Below are 19,288 nucleotides of genomic sequence, written 5' to 3' on the forward strand. Positions count from 1 at the left end.
TTCTATAGCTCCATATGAACACATCTGCCAGGCACACTGAGCTAATTACCCATAAGCACCTATGGCTCTCGCTCTGAGCCTTGGTGTCTGTATGAACATGAACAGGATGAACTCATTTACTGATCTAGGTGAAAGTGGACGACAAAAAAAGAAGAAATACACTTTAAAGAGAGTTTGCAATAAAGTACTTCAAAAGATATAGGGACAAAAATATCACAAGTGTTTTTAAGAAACAGAGTAACCACTTCTCTTTTGATTTTAAGCTGCTCAAGAAAAAGTGGTAAGAATTGGTGAATAAATTTATACCTAAGCATATCACAAGTGGGTTGCCATTACATACAGCTTAACAAATACAAAGGTGACTCTAGATTCTGCTGATCTTCCTAATGAACGGTCTCAGTAGCAAGTTTAGGAAAGTTTTTACAGTCAATAGAAGATGTTGAGTTTAAAATTAACCAATCTCAGTACAGAAGTCAGACTCCTCTGACAGAACAAACTAGTTGAATTAAGTAACAATTGTCTCTGCAAAAAACCACTGCCACGACTGGCAAGGCTGTTTATACTTGACAGGAGGGTCAATATTACAAAACTCCTAGATTACAGTACACTGAAAACAGTACACTGCTACTAACATCATACAACTGCATTCTGAAACAATCTACTCAGAAGACCATTACCCACAGATGCTGTGCTGGTTTTGGCTGGCATAGAGTCAACGTTCCTCACAATAGCCAGGATGGGGCTCTGCTTTGGATTTGTGCTGGAAACAGAGTTGGGTTACACAGGGATGTTTTCATTATTGCCAAGCAGAATCTGCACAGTGTCAAAGACTTTTCTGACACCACCCCACCAGTGAGGAGGCTGGGGGTGCACAAGGAGTTGTGAGGGGACACAGTCAGAATAGGTGAACTCCAACTAACAAAGGGACATTCCACACCCAAAGTATGATGCCATGCTCAGTACATAAAGCAGTGGGAAGGAGTAGGAGGAAGATCTTTGAAGTGATGGCATTTGTCTTCCCAAGTCACTGTTACACATGATAGAGCCCCAAGTTCCTGGGGATGTCTGTACACCTGCCAGCCCATGAGAAGTGGTGGATAAATTCCTAGTTTTGCTTTGCTTACATGCACAGCTTTTGCTTTACCTGTTAAACTGTTTTTATCTCAACCAACAAGTCTTCTCACTTTTACCCTCCTGATTCTCTTCCCCATCCCATGGGTGGGAGTGAGCAAGTGGCTGTGTGAGGTTTAGTTGCCAGCTGGGGTCAAACCACGACAGATGCCTTCTCATTTCTGCCTGCCTTCTATGAGAAGGTGAAGTGGCAATGGGAATGAGTTGACATTACTAGATCTTCTATGCTGAGTAAAAACTGAGCAGCTTGAGGAATGTGAAGTAGCCACCTCTGTCAGTTTTATTACTCTTCTGTGATTTGACTTTGATGGGGGACTGCTGTTGCAGTGATTTTAAAAAGCAAAGTTACAAACTCACCTATGATTAAGACAGAGTTGCTTACACCATAATGCAAAGGTCTCCTTCTTCCCTTTCTTCTGATGAATGGAAACCAGTGGACAGCAAAATGACCATATGTATAATTTGCTGTATCAATTGATGCACACTAGTGCTTTGAGATGTGTGTAAATAAATGTATTGGTCATTTAAGCATAAGCTTCTTTTGAGGTCATTCTGTAGACTGGCAGTTCTAAAAACATCTCCCCAAAGGTTCACTGTTTCAGATAAATTTAGGAATGAACTGTGCATAGTTTTCAAGCAAAAGGACTGTCAGGAATTAATAATTTCATGTTCTCATTTTCTCAGACACGTGTATTAAAAAAAATCTCTCTTGTCATATTCCAAAGTAGTTTAGATTCCCTGAATATAAAGGCATTTAACATAGAAGACTGAAAATTTAAATGCAATCTTTTACTGAAACAAGCATTTCACATATTTAGAACATTCATGATAGAACCCATTTGTAAAGATACAGTATTTTTCAAGTATTTAATATGTTGCTTATAAACCAATATTATGAAAACCCAGATTTTTTTGTAAGAAAAAACCAAGATTTGTTCTGTAAGAATGTTATTTGGTAATGCACATGCCTTTCATCTCTTACTGAATAAATATCTCCCTATCTCCACTGGTGCAGAAACTAGACAGTCTGAATTACTGTTTAAGACAGTTTTAAGCCTGTATGAATAGTATTAATAAATGATCCTGTTTTACTGATGTCTCAAAATGCAATAGTTGGAATATTTATAGCTATTAAAAAGAGACTCCACAAACCTCCCTCCTTCCCTATTGAAAGAAATAAGTTTCAGAATATAGAAAAAACCTAGCAGCATTTTCACTCCAGTTTATTACTTGTAGCAATATTAGTGTTTCCATTTAAATATATTTGCATGCAGGCATGCACAGTCTTGTTTCTGAACACAATAATTCACAGTTCTTATACAGAGATTATGGACATTCTCAACTTCAACACACAAGGTCATGGATTAGGATGTATTTCTTCCTTTCCCTTCTAATTTTAAAATATTTCTGCAAAATAAGAAAGATACTCAGCAGAGTTTTCAGTTTTAATTCTAAGTATATCACTATTCATTCAACTTGTGCCACCTACCATTAAAACCCGATTAGAAGAGGTGGCATGTGTATATGACAGAAGGAAACACAGCTGTAATATTTCCAGGGAACAGGTTAAACATCAGATTAAGTTACATGGGTCTGTCTGAGTATTTTGAGAAATTTATAGTTTCAACCATCACAGGATTACTTTGAAGCAATTAGCTTTTGAGAAACAGTACTTTCATCACTTTTCTGAAGAATGCATCCGTAGCTAGGAATGAAATGTCAGATGTAGCAAAAAACACTGCAATGAGAGCAGGTGCAAAGCAGAGCTTCCATGCTCACTCAGACAAGGGAACGTGAAGAGTCAGTAGATGCTGTTCTTCACCCTTGCTCCTAGGTGTGATTCCAGAACTTCTCTTCTTACAGTTTATGCCAATATGAGTTTATGAGTTTAAAACAATACAGTTTATGACAATTACAGATAATATCTGTCTGCCACACTGTAACAGCAGATGATGCTTCAGATTTCAGATTAGGAAGTCTTGTTTCAGTTTGACAGCAGAAACAAAAACTATTTACCAGGATGTATTTAATAACATAGTGAAGGGCTCCAGTGAAGTTTACCTTTACAGTTCTTTTTCTTTATAGATTTTATTAATCCCTGACAATTTCCAATTCAGTGCTGCTCTCTGTTATTCATATACATCATAGCTTTCATATACATCATCAATCCTTGGTACATTTATCTGTGCTGATAGTGAGAGAAGACCAGCAGAAGGGCTTCAAAGAGACAGCAGGAGAGAAAACAGCAAAAAATCAGACCTGGTCTTTACCTCTGCACTTCTGAAAATCAATTTTTATGGACCAAACTCTTTACAGTAACTTTGTTACTAAGCAGCCATGTGTTTTTATATTTACAATAATTTATGACAGCCATACCAAGACTTTCAATAAAGAGAATATGCATATGATTATATTTTACACCAAATTACTAGAAAGGCAGAATTGAGAGAAATAGGTCAATAGTTCCAACAAAAATATGGGATAAAGACTCAAACAAGGTCTGGTCAAAATTATTGCAGAATTATTTAATGCATTAGTAAAATTTTATTTACTGCTGAAACCTTTGCAGAAGGGTAAAAGCATTCACAGGGAGGCAATTTCTATATAATACTTCTGAAAATAAAATGTGGAAAGCCCGAAAGCTAGTAATACCTCAAGTGGTTGTAAATGTTTTTCTTTTGGGTAAGACCTATTGCTTACCTAAGCACAATCTGAACATTGCAGCCACACTACAAATGTTAACATATTTACAAGCTCAATAAGTGGGGCCATGCAAACCTCATAAGGTTCAACCAGGCCAAGTGCAAGGTCCTGCACCAGGTCAGGGCAATCCATGCTACAAATACAGGCTTGAGGACAAGTGAATTGAGAACAGCCCTGCAGAGCAGGACCTATGGATCCTGGAGGATGAAAATCTGGATATGAGCAGGCAATGTGCGCTTGCATGCCAGAAACTCAACTGTATTGTGGGCTGTATCCAAAGCAGTGTGGTCAGCGGGTTGAGGGAAGGGATTCTCTTTCTCTACTCCACTGTGCTGAGACCCCAGTTGGAGTGCTTCATCCAGCTCAGAGGTCCCCAGCACACGAAAGAAATGGATCTATTGCAGTAGGTCCAAAGAAAGGCCATGATCAGAGGGATTTCTTCTATAGGGAAAGTCTAAGATAGTTGGGACTGTTCAGCCTGGAGAAGAGAAGGCTCCAGGGAGACCTTATTGCAGCCTTCCAGTACTTAAAGATCTACAGGAAAGATTGGGACACACTTTTTTTAGGGTCTGTAGTGATACAACAAGAAGTAATGGTTCTAAACTAAAACAGTATAGATTCAGACTAGATAAAAAAAAGATTTTTTTCCAGCATGAGGGTTGTGAAAAGTTGCCCTGAGGTGGTAGCTGCCCCTTCCCTGCAAACATTTAAGGCCAGGTTGGATGGAGTTCTGAGTAACCTGACCTAGCTGAAGATGCCCCTACTTATGGCAGGGGGTTTGGACTAGATGACCTCTAAAGGTCCCTTCCAACACAAACTATTCTATGATTCTAGGAGTCTATGATCTATATTTGTATATATGGTATTTATATACTTATTAATGTATCTTTGCTATTTCTTAAATGAAACTTTCTGACTTAGGACCAACCATGCTGCTTTGGTATGTACCCAACAGTTCCGACAAAAGTGCCTTTCTCAGTTATGCAACATTTTGTTACATTTCATATAATGATCAACCTCTCAAAACTACACAGAACTCTTTCAGAGAACATTTCCTATGCAGAAGCAGATAAGCAGTTTTTCGTTTATCATATTTTACCTCCAACCACGCCAGATGAATGCCCCACACATCAAATTCAGTAAATAATAACATAATAAATCAGTTTTCTTCTAGTTATTCACTGTAGCTACAGTGGTTAATCCAGTATATGCAATTATTTATTTTATGAAGGGCACATCTAAACATGGCAAATGATGTAGAATATGCAAAACGCACTTTTCTTCTTTCTGGTTATTCTGTAAGGTAATATAATTTTATATTTTTTCTTTATCTGTGAAAGTAATTTCTAAGTGGCATACCTTGGCAAACACAATGATCACAAACTGCCTTTGTAACATTCCAATATTCCATTTGTATTTGTACACAGCTATCACATCATTTTTTACTAAATATTAAGAAATCATTTACATCAACCAACCTGATATAAGTGGAGACATCTACCTTGTAAGAACAAAAACCAAAAACGAGCACAGAGCACAAGATTAACACCAGAGAGAGGAAAATACAGCACTGCCAATCACTTAAGTGCTGAAGAACTGTGGTTTACACACTGTGACTTTCAAATGAAATACTGTTTCCTCTAATTACCCTGTTAAAAATTAATTTTATAAAATCCTGTATTATTGATTCTAGTGTCAATTTTAGGTCTCCACATTTTCAACAGGGCATTCTTCCAGCATGGATAAGATCCAAATAATTGTAAGAGATGACTGAAAAAGCAGCTTCAGGCTTGGCCTGCAGAAATAGCCTGTTATTTCCCATTGCTTGGGAAGAGAAAGAAGGAATTTGGAGTTGCACAGCAAGAACACTAACACTACTGCTTGTAGAGAGCATAACAATATTTAGCTTGTACATATACATTTCTCCACCTTTCAGTATGTGGAGTTCTCAACTAAAATCTATTCTGAATCAAAAAGCCAAAACCCACAAATGTAGTTGCATCATCAAAAAGTGAGTATCTAAACTGAATCTCAAAAATAACCTTCTGACCAGGAATCAAGGGAACCATATGAATATATTTAAAAGGGCTCAGAACAAACACAAATGTGATAGTACCGTCACTGAGGATATTATGCCTTTTCTCCTATTATAAGATTTTAAAGGTATAATTCCTCAAGGCATATTTTCTTGAAAATTTTGCAATTTGTAAAGAAAAGTGAAAGAAAGTTTCCTTTTTGAAAATTACCTAGCTACAATTTTCATAGGATAAATTCTATCTAAGGAAGTTTACCTTCTGATGTGGTCATTACTGCAAAACCAACTGAGACAAAAAGAACAATGATCCAAAGACTAACACCATTCCCAAAGCTAGTGAGGGTTACTCAAGAAAATACTTTGTGAAGAAACTGGGCTGTTCTGAAAGCCAAGATTATTCTAGCATGAATTCTGATCCATTAAAATTACTTAACCAGCTATCACAAGTGATTTTGAGCTGCCCTACTAAAAGCTAGTACTATTCTTCACTTGCAGAAATGTAGTCCTAAGAGAATGAATCCTCATTAGAAAAATGTCTGTTCAGTAAGAAGAACAAGCTAAGCAATCATATCAATTTTAATATTATTTGATATGACATATCAAACATTTTAATCAGCAGTGCATCACTGCAGCAAAAAAGGTGATTGAAATTCTGGAATGTATCCACAGGGGTGTTATTTGCTGAGGCAAAGATGTGATCATCCCACTTGACTCAGCACTTCCCAGGCTCCACCTGGAGTCTGAGTCCAGTTTTGACCCTGCAATTCAAGACAGACACAGACTGGAGCCGGTCCAAAGGAAAAGCATGAAGAGGCCAAAGGGCTGCAGGACCTGCTCTATGAGGAAAGAGTGAAAGAGGTCAGTCTTTTCTCCCTGGAGAAGGGAAGGCTCAGGAAGACCAGGAAGACTCTTATCCCAGTATGCCAGTACTTAAGAGCAGCTATGAAGAGGACACAGTCTCTCTTCACAACACACAGAGCCACACAGGGAAGACAGAGGGCAACAGATACAAGTTTGTCAACATAAGAAAGACATTTTTTACCATGAGAACAATTACTGGAACAACTCCACAAATGTGGCAGAGTTCCCATCACTGGAGGTCTGTGTCCAGATAGGATGCTAGATAATCTCTACGCTCCCCTTCCCATGGACTCCTTGGAACAGAAGGTCATTTGAGGTGCCTTCCAACCTGGACTACTCTATGGTTCTATGATAGATTGGGTTGCCGTGACCTCTTTTTTAATACTATCTGAAGTCTTCTATTGCAGGTGCTAATTAAAAGACAACTCTTCAAATGAAATATGCAGGTCTACTCTCATTAACACGTATCTCATTTGCAGCTCAGTGGATTCCAAGTGCTACTGGCTTATTATACCACTTTTCAATTTGTTATTTAAAAGATCTTTAAGCATTCCCTCCTCTAAAATTATGGGGTTTTAACACACATATTATAAACTTTGCCCTTTTTATATCTCACTGAACAAGCAGAGCTGTTGAACACCAATTATAATATTATTTTCATTGCACATTACATCTCAAGTTAGCCAGTGTAATCTGAGTTCATTATTGTATCATAAAACAGTGCTACCAAGATACTTTTCAAATCATGACCAAAAGAATACAGAAGCCTAGCAATCTCAAAACCACATATTGATTAAACTCTTGTTTTTAATTAGGTTGTTGGTCTGCTAAAGGAAAATAAAGGAGAATCAGATTTCCACCAAGTATAAATTACTTTTTTCTTTTTTAATAGGCTCATTCTACATTCGTTCTATGGTGTTAATTAAGATTTGCATGCCTAAAGTAGCAATTACTTGGAATGAGATATGGACAACATACACATAACCCATGCAAAAATTGTACTTTACAGTTAGCTCTACGTCAGAGGGAAAAAACCACGCACTTTGAATGAGAGCGTGCATTTCAAAATGGAGAAAACATTTACTGTTTTGTCACATCATTCATATCTTGAAACAAAAAATAAAAAACCCAACATTTTTCTAAAATGAAGTTTTTAGAATTACATTTAAAAGACTTAATTAGCCTCCTCTAATATAACATAGAAATTACGTAGAAAATTAAGAGTAACCTTTACATTGATAGAAAGTGAATACTCTTAAGATCCATTTACAACTTGTAGAAGATTTTCCTAACACTGAATTTCAAAAGGAAACAAAAATACTGTAATATTTTATTCTCCTATTTCCATGTTAAGATTCCATCAGATGGAAAAAACACATTTAGACCAACACTAGATAAATGAAAGACATATTTTATGAGAATGGCCTATACACAACAGTATAGGCAGACAGTGTCAATTAAATTATTTTACTACAAACTATTTTATTTACAGGACAAACGCATAGTTACCTGCCAGTCAGAAAACAAAAAGGTGGATTAGATAAAAATGAATGATGGTTGCAATCAGTACAGAGCACTGAAATGCCCACTATATTGAGTTCTACAAGGTATTAGTCAGCTGCAGTCTGACAGTTTACCATTCTTTTAACTATATAGAAATTGTGTGATATAATGTATTTTACAAATACATAACCCAGATGACCTCAACATTTTTATTAAGAAGTACACTTGTACCATAAACAATAAAATACTACAGTCCACAAGGTCTTTGAAGATCACTTTGATAACTTCCCCTTCCCACAGGATCTCATTACTCTTACCAGCAAAACATTACTACTGATGTACCCACATCCCAATGGCATTTTCCTTTATAGTTTTAAATCGATGCATGCAATCTTATGGTTTTCAAATTAATCTTTCAGTAATCACAGAAAAAATAAAAGTACATATATTTTTATAATTAGCATATAATCTGTTAATAATATAAAATTACATATCTATGTGTGATTTACAACCAAGTAATTATGCATTGCTTACCAAGTCCTAAAAGGTCAATAGTGGGTTCTGATGACTTTTTTGGACTTGCTTTAGCTTCTGATTGCTGATCCTCTTTCTTCTGTGGCTTGAAAGGGGAAAAAAAACCCAAAACACAAGTAAACACGTCTGAAAAGACTCAGTGCTTTAAAAATTCTCATTAAAGATGCTGCCTCAGTATCAGAAGTAGAAGTCCTTTTCCGTATTTGTTTATCATAATGAATTTGATTTGAAATGCAGTATGTAGCAGTTCTAGTCAAAAGGAACAAGGCACATGACTGTAAAAAATTATTGTTGTACCTTCTCTGGTACGTAGTAAATTTTAAAATAAATCTAAGTTTGAGTATAGCTTAAAATAAACGGAAGTCTTAAACTGAACCACGGCATATCATGTAGTAGGCAAAAAGCTGTCTATAATTTATCAACTCATTTCAGCAACCAAGTACACAGTTCTGCAGCATTAAAGAAAAAAATGAAGTTTTTAAAAGCTTAACTTAAAAAATTAGAAGTATACTAATGCCATCAATTTGCCTTTCTGCAAAGAACATCTGCAGAACATGCAAAATTTAGAGATGCTGACACAGATGCACACAACTTGAGTTCATGACCTTTTCCTTTATAAACCGGAATGCTAGTAACAGCATTCTTCTCCTTCTGAAAAGGGAACTCTGAGTATTTTCTTGCCTAGAGACTTCAAAAATGTATGATGGTATTTATGTGAAATTTAATTATGAAAATTACTTCATAAATCTGTTTATAGTTCTTCACACACTAGTATCAAGCTCATCCCTTGAATCCATCAAAACACCAATTTCTAAAATGAAGACCAACTGGTTAATAGTAGTGACATGACAAATGCATTTCTTCACATGCATTTTATGCGCCTTTGCTCCACACTTATCACAAAACCCTGAAGTGGACTGGTTGATCAATGAGTACAGCCTTTAACTAGAAGAGATTACCCACTAACAGTGGCAGGACACTGTAAGGCTGGGCACTGGGCTGACACCAACAGAACCTGCTTCACTCACACCTTTATCATATACATAATGTGGCTTTCACAGGTCATTGAGGCACCTGAGATTGCTGAAGTCACTGAATCTTAGTATTTAGCATTAGGAGAACTTTAAACTTCAACACAATCATATAAAGATCTGCTTTAGGCAATCCTTTACTTTCTTCCTCTCCTGCAAAAGGGTGATAAAGAGTAAGGAGCTTGGTGTTTGCAAAGAGTAGTGAGGGAACTCAAGAGTATTCAAAGGCAGCCCAAGTGAACAGAAGCCTGTTACACTATAGATACTCCTCTTGCATGAGCAAATCCCCACCAAAAACCTTCAGCAAAGAGCTCCAGTAACCAAATTCCATTCCTGCAGCTACTGTGAACAGGTATCATCATCACAGATAATCTGATCCTTGCTAATCTCTCAGAGAAATACTTGCTCCCTCTTGCCAAAAATCCTTAGGTCGACTTTACATATCTTGCTCGAGATCCAGCTGTTTGGGAAAGAGCCTGATGAAAAAAAGAGTCTACGAATTCCCTGATTCTATACTGCATTATTATTTTCAACATCGCATTTACAATCGGGAGCATAGCACACTGATTCCAAATCCTCAAAGTATCATTTTTGAAAGTAAAAGATCAAGATTTTTCTAAACGTGAAAATTCAAAATTAAGTTTTCTACAATTGACCATATCTCAGTAAATATGCCATAAACCAACATTATTATTATTATTATTCTTACTAATCAGAATTAATAGTGAGTACTTCAGAATAGAATGTGCCATAAAATCTTGTACATCCGAGTTTTCTCCATCTCAGTAAGAAACACTATAGGTCACAGAAGCTGCAAAAAGAAGCATTGCTCCTTTATTTCATGAAACTAGGTTTTTTTCCTTTTGCTTAAACAGCTTAAAAATCCTGAATATAGAATGGTTTCTTTCAACTGAAAAGAAAAACCATTAGAATTATATTAAATGTGCAAATTTTCATTACACTGTATTAGACTTCTGATAACTACCTAAAACCACAATTTGAAATAATTTAAAGCTTAATAGGTTAGTTTTGAATGCAAACTTTTCACAGAAGTCAAACACTTCTGCATACATTAATAAGAACTAAAGAGGAAGTGTTCAAATAGCACTTTCTTTTATTTGGTACTTACTGCTGTGGCAAATTAATCTTATTATATAACTAATATATTTTCATACATATAACTAATATATTTTTACATATGGGAGGAATTATCTACTTAGGTCCTCTGCTTTGGCAAACAAACATTTTCAATAAATGTTAAATGCATATTTCTGTTTCATCACTCTCTAAATAAGAAAGGCAATGAAGATACAAAGTATAAAAATATGAATTTCTATAAAAATATGATTCCTTAAGATGCTCTTTTCCAATATTGCAACCATTATTTCTTGATCAGAAGTTTCTGTCCCATTTTGCTCCCCTTACCAGTAAGTAAACTACTAGATTTTAAGGTTACTTCATAGTTAATTACATTTAAGAAAAGCTCCAAAATTATTTTTGAGCTCATTAGTGCATAAAATATTTCTAGCCATTAATACTGCATTTCTTTCCTGGGTGAAGACTTTCTCCTTAAAGTACTATTCAACATCTTTGCAGTTTTCACCAACATTCTAACCTTCAGTCTGAAAAATGAAAAAGCATGTTAGTCACCTAACATTTACCAATAATTCATCTGTATAACAGCAGACACACAAAGCAACATTCAGCAGCTATCTGGAACAAAAGATCTCCCTCTTTAATTTTACTTGCAAAATTATTTTGTTGCCCCCATTCTCTCACCATAACAAGTACCATTTCCTGGAATTTCCTATCCTCCTGTCTGAGATTTCCATCAGTTCTGCAATTTGGTATGTCTTTATTTCTGTTTAAGATGTTTTGTGGCACATAAGAAGGCTTTTGTACAAATTCAGAAGACATTTGTTTGGTGCTTAAGGTCTGCCATGATTCACAGATAGGGACTTCTTCTATAAATTAGATAAGGCTGGCACCACTGGGATGAGTTAGAACAAGAAACTTGCAGGCACACAATTACAGTAATTTCACGAATACAAGCCGCAGCAATTTGACAAAAATTTTGGTGGAAACCCGGAAGTGCGGCTAATAGTCGGGTGTGGCTAATATATTAATAATTTTCTGACATTTACAACCCCAGACGTGCCAGCCAGAGTGCCGAGCCAAGCACCGGCCAGTAAAAGCCGGCATTTCGCAATTGTTACAGTGTTACCGTGCTGCCCTGGCTCCCTGCAGGCAGCATGGGGGGCGGGGAGAGAGGCGGGAGAGCTCTCTTTCCTCCTCTGCTGCAGCCCAGGGGAGGAGGGGGGGGGGGCGCCGCCACTGCCGCGGCCCGGGGAGGAGAGGTGGGGGGGGGGGGGGCGCCGCCATTGCCGCGGCCCAGGGAGCCGACGGGGGGGGGCGCCACCATTGCCGCGGCTCGGGGGGGCCGCGCCGCCATTGCCGCGGCCCGGGGAGCCGACGGGGGGGAGGGCGCCGCCATTGCCGCGGCTCCGGGAGCTGACGGGAGCCCTGCGCAGCCATTGCCGCGGCCCGGGGAGGGGGGGGGAAGTGCGCGCCGCCATTGCCGCGTCTCGGGGAGCCGACGGGAGCCCCGTGCCGCCATTGCCACGGCCCGGGGGGGGGGCAGGAAGTGCGCGCCGCCATTGCCGCGGCTCGGGGAGGAGGCGGGGTGCTTTGTCCGCGCCCGCCGCCGGCGCCACGGGCGCGGGAAAGCTCCGTCCCCGCCCGCCGTCGCTGCCGTAGGAGCGGGGGAAGCTCCGTCCTGCCTGCCACCGCGGGGCAGCGCCGACCTGGGGTGACCGAGCCCAGTGGCAGCGGCGGCCGGCCCCGAGCGGCAGCACCGGGCTGGGCCACCTGGCCCTGTCAGCGGCCCCTAGCGGGCCGAGCCTGCACAGCCTTAGCTCAGCCAGTAAACCCCGCCCTCCCGCGGTTCTGTTACTAATTGCACGCGGGTCCTCGCTGCGAACAACAGAGCGGCTTATATTCGTGTGCGGCTTATCTATGGACAAAAACCAAAATATTTGCCAACACCCAGAGATGCGGCTTATACTCAGTGCGGCTTGTATTCGTGAATTTACTGTACTCTTAAGAAGACCTAAATGACCCTCACTACCATGCTGTTTCTTGAGACAGTTTTGTTCTCTGTTCAGTCCCATGGATTCTGTGGTCCACCTGAAGCAGATATAAGGAAAAGCAATGGCTTACTTCAGTGTTCTGGAGTAGAGCTCATGCTGTATTTCTGGGCTGAGGAGAGAACTTCAAGAGGTCTCTTCCAGCCCATATAATTCTGGCATAAACAAGCTATCGAAACTTTTGGACAAGAACAAAAAAGAAGGGCCACACTGGAGTAATGAAAAAATTTTATTTCAAATCATAAAGAGAAATGTGATGCTTAATTTATTTTTAGCAGTTTTGCCCCAACAGGACTCATTCATGACTAAGTTTTATTAAGAGAGTGGCCTTTCAAGATATTAAGTACCGCACTCAGTGAACACAGAAGTGTGTAACAGGAAAAAGGCCTGCATAACAAGGCAGTGACATTTCTTAAACTTACTGTTTAACTTAGTGTTGTGTTTTATCCAAAAAATACCACATTTTGTAGAGATGCAAGGCAGCATGACAAATGCTTGGGAGTCTTGCTGCATTAAGATTCATCTCAGTTTCTAATACTAGTTTCCTTGACTCCCACAGCAATTATTTTAAAGTATTGGCAGCAGTACTAGACAACCTATTCCTTGTTATGCCCTTTGGAATATGACCACATTAAAAATAGCAGACTAAGCAGCATTAAGTAAACTAAAAATAGCATTAAGAATCTGATATGAAAAGGTAAGTAGAAGGAATAGGTACACAATTTTGTGCATTTGTTTCCAAGTGGAGCCTTCCAGATTACTGGGGCTACTATTTTTTATGACATTCAAGATTGTCTTAGCAATACACGTGAATTTAGTGAACTAAGTACATGGTTATAGCAGTTTCTAGATATATTTACTTCAGGTCATGTATTAACAGCTTCTCATTCAAAATCATTTTTATGCTGCTAGTATATTCTTCTCAAATACTGTCCTTGCAAACAGCAGACCATCAAGACATCTTTGATATGCAGGCCTTACATGGTCATTTTTCACAATTGTCACTAATGGCCATCACATTATCCTTCAGAGTTCTCATGTTGGAGACCTGCTGAAAGCAAGCAAGGTATGCTGCTTTCAATTATTCTGAGATTATTGGAAACAGTTTATTTGCAAATATCACTGAAAGAAAGTGAAGCCAGAACAAGCTTCCAGGGAGTTGATTCTTTCACATGCTCCACATGATCAGCTTCTTTTCTAGCATAATTTTGAATTTTTAACCTAAAAAACCTTGAGTCCTTGTTATGAAAAGAGCCACAAAATCTAATTTAATTTACCCATCATTCAGCAGGTATTAGATACTTTGGCCAAACTGAGGAGGCAAATAAAGAATTAACCTTGCAACCTCTTAAAAATATTTTCCCCTATAAAGCACATCTTTTCAGTACAGGAGCAGGGACACACTCATTAATGAGATCTACTATGGGCACTATACATTTTTGCAATCCTGCAGATGACAGGTAACTGGGATACAATAATCTTTCATTGTTTTATTTTCCAATGCTGTCCCTTTAACCTTCCACTCTTCTTACTCTCGTCAGTCCTTTCTTCAGGGTCAAGAAGCAAGGCCCAGGGAACAACTGGCTGCTCAGTCTTATCTCCATACCTACGAAGGCAATTCAACCACTAACCTGGAAGCCAACTCCAGGCACATGAAGGACAAGAATCTTAATGGGAGGAATCCAAGAGGAAGCCATGCTTGACCAAACCAACAACTTTTAACAGTGTCATGACAGGTTTGGCAGACAAGGGCAGAGCATCACAGGATGTCTTCCTTTACTTCAGTAAGGTTTTTTGATGGAGTTGATAATTGATAAAGGTGCCATCATGGAAACAATTCCCTCCTCAAGCTCCTGCTGTCATTTAATTCTTAGTATCTAGTGATGAATGACTCCCAGTTTTATACCCATATCAAGTGATTTCTTAAACCTGTCTGCTATACATCTACAAAACAATAATGTGACAGTATAGTGCTAATAACCCCATCTGTAGTCCTTACACAACAAGATTATTAATCTTTCAGTATCTAAAAAGCAAATATTTAAAAATATTTATAAACTCCTCATAACTTTATCTCTACCAAAATGAAATTATGCCTACATATAAGAAGCAGCTTCTCTTTCCTATTTCATTAAAATGGAAATGCAGAAATGAGTATTTGGACCTTCACTTAAATTTCCCACACACTGTCACTTTAAATCAACTGCCTTGAAATTACTGGATAGAAATTTATAAGCTGGTAATCTCCATATACCTTCACAGTGCACCTTGGCCAACTGTCAAGTTCTGTGCTAAGAAACCATTACAAACAAAATCCAAAACCAGGCAACAGTGGAAAAGACCAGGTCACTTCTAACATGTCTGTTTTTAATGCAACCACGTGTTCAAGCCTACTTTAATCTCACACTGAAATGATGCCTTCATTAGTAGAAGCCACATCAACCAGTCTTCTTGAAAGTCATAGAGATACTGTCTATGATTTAATTAATTTTGCTCATTTTCCCAGCATTAGAAAATAGCAGGGTTAGTCATTATCAATCTTGTTCATTTAGCCAATATCAGCCCTAAGATTTTAAGGTAATTTCTGGTCTATCAGGTTTTCATGGAAAAGCTATGAAAATTTGTACCAAAGTTTTGAGGTTTGTTCTGCTGCAATTCTGGTTGTGTCCTTAAAGATGGAAAGAACACCATTGTCAAAAACTTCCAAACTTATACAGAATGAGAAAGTTTTCCATTCCATCATGAAAAAGCATCTTTTAACTCAGCATCCTGCATTTAATGTTGCATTACTGTTCTACCCACCTTTATTCTTTCTTCACTCATTTTGTGCAACAACATAAGTTATCTGAGGTTTCATTTTTAATAAATGGGTACGAATACCAGCTTAGGTCAGGAAAAAAAAAAAAAGTCTCTGCTACATCTCAAATTAAAAAAGAAAGCTCCATTTTACAGAAATCAATATTGGTCTTTATTGAGCTCTCACAATGTATTGTCCTCAATATACTGCTAGTTACACCATTCTAGTTCAATCTAATTTATGTGAAATACTTTTCTTGAGTTAAACAAAACCAAATAAATCAGCAAGTAACAGTGTTAACTATTCTATTCACACCTTAACTTCTAGAGTTACAGACTTGTTTCTCTCTCTTATATGTTAGTCTAAAGCAAATTATTAGTGAATAAAGATGTTTCTTTGAAATAGACAAGGGAACTGATAGGCACTTTATACTGTATATTTTTCAAACTAATTGCCTGTAAGGGTCTGGCTGGGATGGAGTTCACAATCTTCACAGCAGTCGATACAATGCTATACTTTAGATTTGTGGCCACAACACTGTTGATAACACACTAGTGTTTTGGCTATTGTGGAGTGGTGATACTTGGATAACTGCATCATTTTAGTTTTGCTAGCCTTGCACAACTATATTACTTGTTTTGCTAATTTAACTGAGCCAACCTCCAAGCATTTTGTTAAGTACATTCACACACACAGAGACATACATAAGAGTCAGCAGTAGTACTCTATTGGCAGATTTTCTTCACAACCACCTTCTCTTCCCTTTTTCAGGCACTCTGTAGACTTTGTCGAACAGATGCAAAGAGGACATGAGCCAAGTGTATCAATCTGTACACAAACCTTATCCAACAAACTACAGTGAATTCCCAAATTCAGTTTTCCCACTGAATCTCAGCATACACAAGCTTCGAAGATCTGAATCTGAGTATTACAGTTTTGCAGTTGACTCATCCAAAGGTAAACCCCAAGTCCCTGGAGTAGGCAGAATGCTTTTTCTCAGAAACTGGGACTGCAAGTCTGCAGGAAATGGCATTGTGAAGAAAATTGAGTAACACCTGAAGTGTAAGTACCATACTGTAGAAAGTCCAGTGTGTCAGTGGGGTATTTAATCAAATTTTCTTCAGCCAGCTATTTTTGGAGATAACCATTAAATGAGTGATTAATTCTGCCTCATTAAAAAAAAAAAAAAAAAAGAAAAAAAATGAGAGCATTGCCAAGTCAATTCTCCTCCTTGCTCTGTACAAAGATTATAGTACAGCACATAGGATGCTGCCTATAGGGAATATGGTTATATGTGGGCAAGACAAAAAGGAGGATCAGCACCACCATGACTGACTGTCACACACCAATTACATTCATATATGTAAGAGGATGCCATGAGGTCTATAGGTGCTGCAACTGATGCTCCCTTTCTGCAAAGTAAGTTTGTCCTTTCCCAACTTTCAGCACTGTGCTCAAATACATATGGCTATTAGGTGCACAAGATGAGTGAGGAAAGACAAGAGGGGATCAGAAAACTTTAGACTTGGTTGGCTGACAGAACAGACAACATACATGAGAGTTACTGATAAATGTTACACTTTGAATGATAGAACAGTAAGAATAATCTGATCTAGCATCAAATAGCATTGCTCAGCAGACAAACCCACTGTCTGTTTTAGTTACTATTGTAGTAAAATAGGAAAATAGTACAAGTTTGTTAAATGAGAGAAGACACTGGTATCCTTTCAGAACATTGTTTAATATGATCATATATTTCAGGGTCTACGGTCTAAATTTATAGGCTACTCTTCTGCACATCCCTGTTCCCCAAAATACTCTCCTCTAACAGACAGCTGAGGGTATTTTGCACTGGAATTGACAGTTGTGAACAAACCTTTTTGGTAAGGCATGGGTCAGATGTGCCAGCACACAGTTGAAATACTGTGATTATTCTTCCTAATAAATGAGAGATGCAAGTTTCCTTCCTCTGCTTCTGTAACCTTATGTGTGTTACCACCATATGTACAGATTTTAAGGGTTAAACAGTTCTAAAAGATGTGACACCCAGTAAAAATGTAAACCACACCAAATACTTTAAAAACAAGCCAAGTTTTGCCAAATTCCCTCCTGCAAGATGATAAAAATAAAGTAGCAGATTTCAACCCAGCATTTAGGATTATCATTGACTTTATTCTCATTCACACTGAGAGCATTTAAAGGGGTAGCACAGGTAGTGCAGCACATATGCCACATGATTAATTGCTCTAGAGTAGAAAAAGTCAGAAGTTACTAATCTAAAAATCTCTCCTGCTCCCAAGCAAGATACCAGTCACTGTCAAAAATCTGATTCATTAGCTGTCCAGTCCACTTATCTGTTCCCATTTCCCTTCACATTTTTTCCTCAATTTTCCACTTTAATGAAAAATTCGTATGAATCTAGAACTCAGTCTGTTTAAAACACATCTGACTACTAAAGCATTTCTAACTCATATTCCCTACCTTAACTACAAGAAGCATTATGAAACCTGAAGATACATCAAATAATTTTGCAAAAAGCACTTCTAAGTTACTTAAAAGCAATTTCCAGTTTACTCACTAGAGTTCATATACACCTCTACGGTTAGTGAACAAAAGCTCTCCTTTGCTCTTAATACATAGGAATTCTATGCCTTGTGCATAAAGCAATTGGATTCCTTCCCTCTTCATTACCTGCTTGCAATAAAACTTGGAGAGCATAAACATTGAGAATTGCCATATGAGAAATAATGTTAGTAATTTATTGTATCTTGCAATAGGTTTGTAGATATGATTTTTCCTGACACTTATGCTCTAAAAAGTTTAGTCCATATCCATTTATGGCATTAATCATGTAGCCACATCCTAGAAATTTTAAAGAATATTTCTATAGTTTTCATACCTGACCAGAAAATAAGCAAAAACTAATCTTTTCATAATATTCAATTTAAATTGCATTAAAGATGAAATGTATTATTTTGTTTACCATCCTATAAAATACCAGCACTTGTTTTTTCAGACTTGCAACTAAAGATGAAGAAATTTAGAAATCAGACTAACTCTTCAGAACTGAGGATACTTTTAGCAAGTGAAGAACTCCTGTCTTGCTTAACTAGCAAAAAAGCCAGAATACCAATGTACTATACTGAAACACAAGTAAAACTATGGTGGTATCATTATGAAACTGTATATACTACAGCAACTTCACAATTAAACTCTGATGCATTTCTAATCAAGAGAAAAACCCTCTGTCAACAACAAAAAATGTCAACAACAACAAAAAAAGCCACCATTCTTATTTATCAAACTAGAATTACCTTGAACCAAATAGCTAAGCCAAGGGGAAAAACTAAATTTATTATTTAAGAGTCTATTGTGATTATTTCAGTGAATCATTCATAGATACTGCACTAGTCACACTCAGCTGGGTAAGCCTATTTAAGGCATTCACGTTAAGCAAACCAAAAAACCAAAACTGCCTTGTGCTGCTGTTAAATATGATTCTGTACACATGAAGGTTCTTCAGTCAAAACACATACCCAAAAGAAAA

The 19,288-nt window shown here is 37.8% G+C and overlaps 1 protein-coding gene across 2 annotated transcripts in view; it reads right to left on the reverse strand.

Moving 5' to 3' along the window:
- SMAP1 (small ArfGAP 1) overlaps nt 1–19,288 on the reverse strand; it is a 93,373-nt gene that overhangs the window by 13,259 nt on the left and 60,826 nt on the right. For both annotated transcript variants that reach the window (XM_033054113.2, XM_033054112.1), the window contains one exon: nt 8,768–8,852. In XM_033054113.2, the coding sequence (XP_032910004.1) occupies nt 8,768–8,852 (85 nt within the window). The remainder of the gene's footprint in view (nt 1–8,767; nt 8,853–19,288) is intronic.

Source organism: Catharus ustulatus, chromosome 3 (assembly GCF_009819885.2).
Source record: "Catharus ustulatus isolate bCatUst1 chromosome 3, bCatUst1.pri.v2, whole genome shotgun sequence".
Taxonomy (NCBI): domain Eukaryota; kingdom Metazoa; phylum Chordata; class Aves; order Passeriformes; family Turdidae; genus Catharus; species Catharus ustulatus.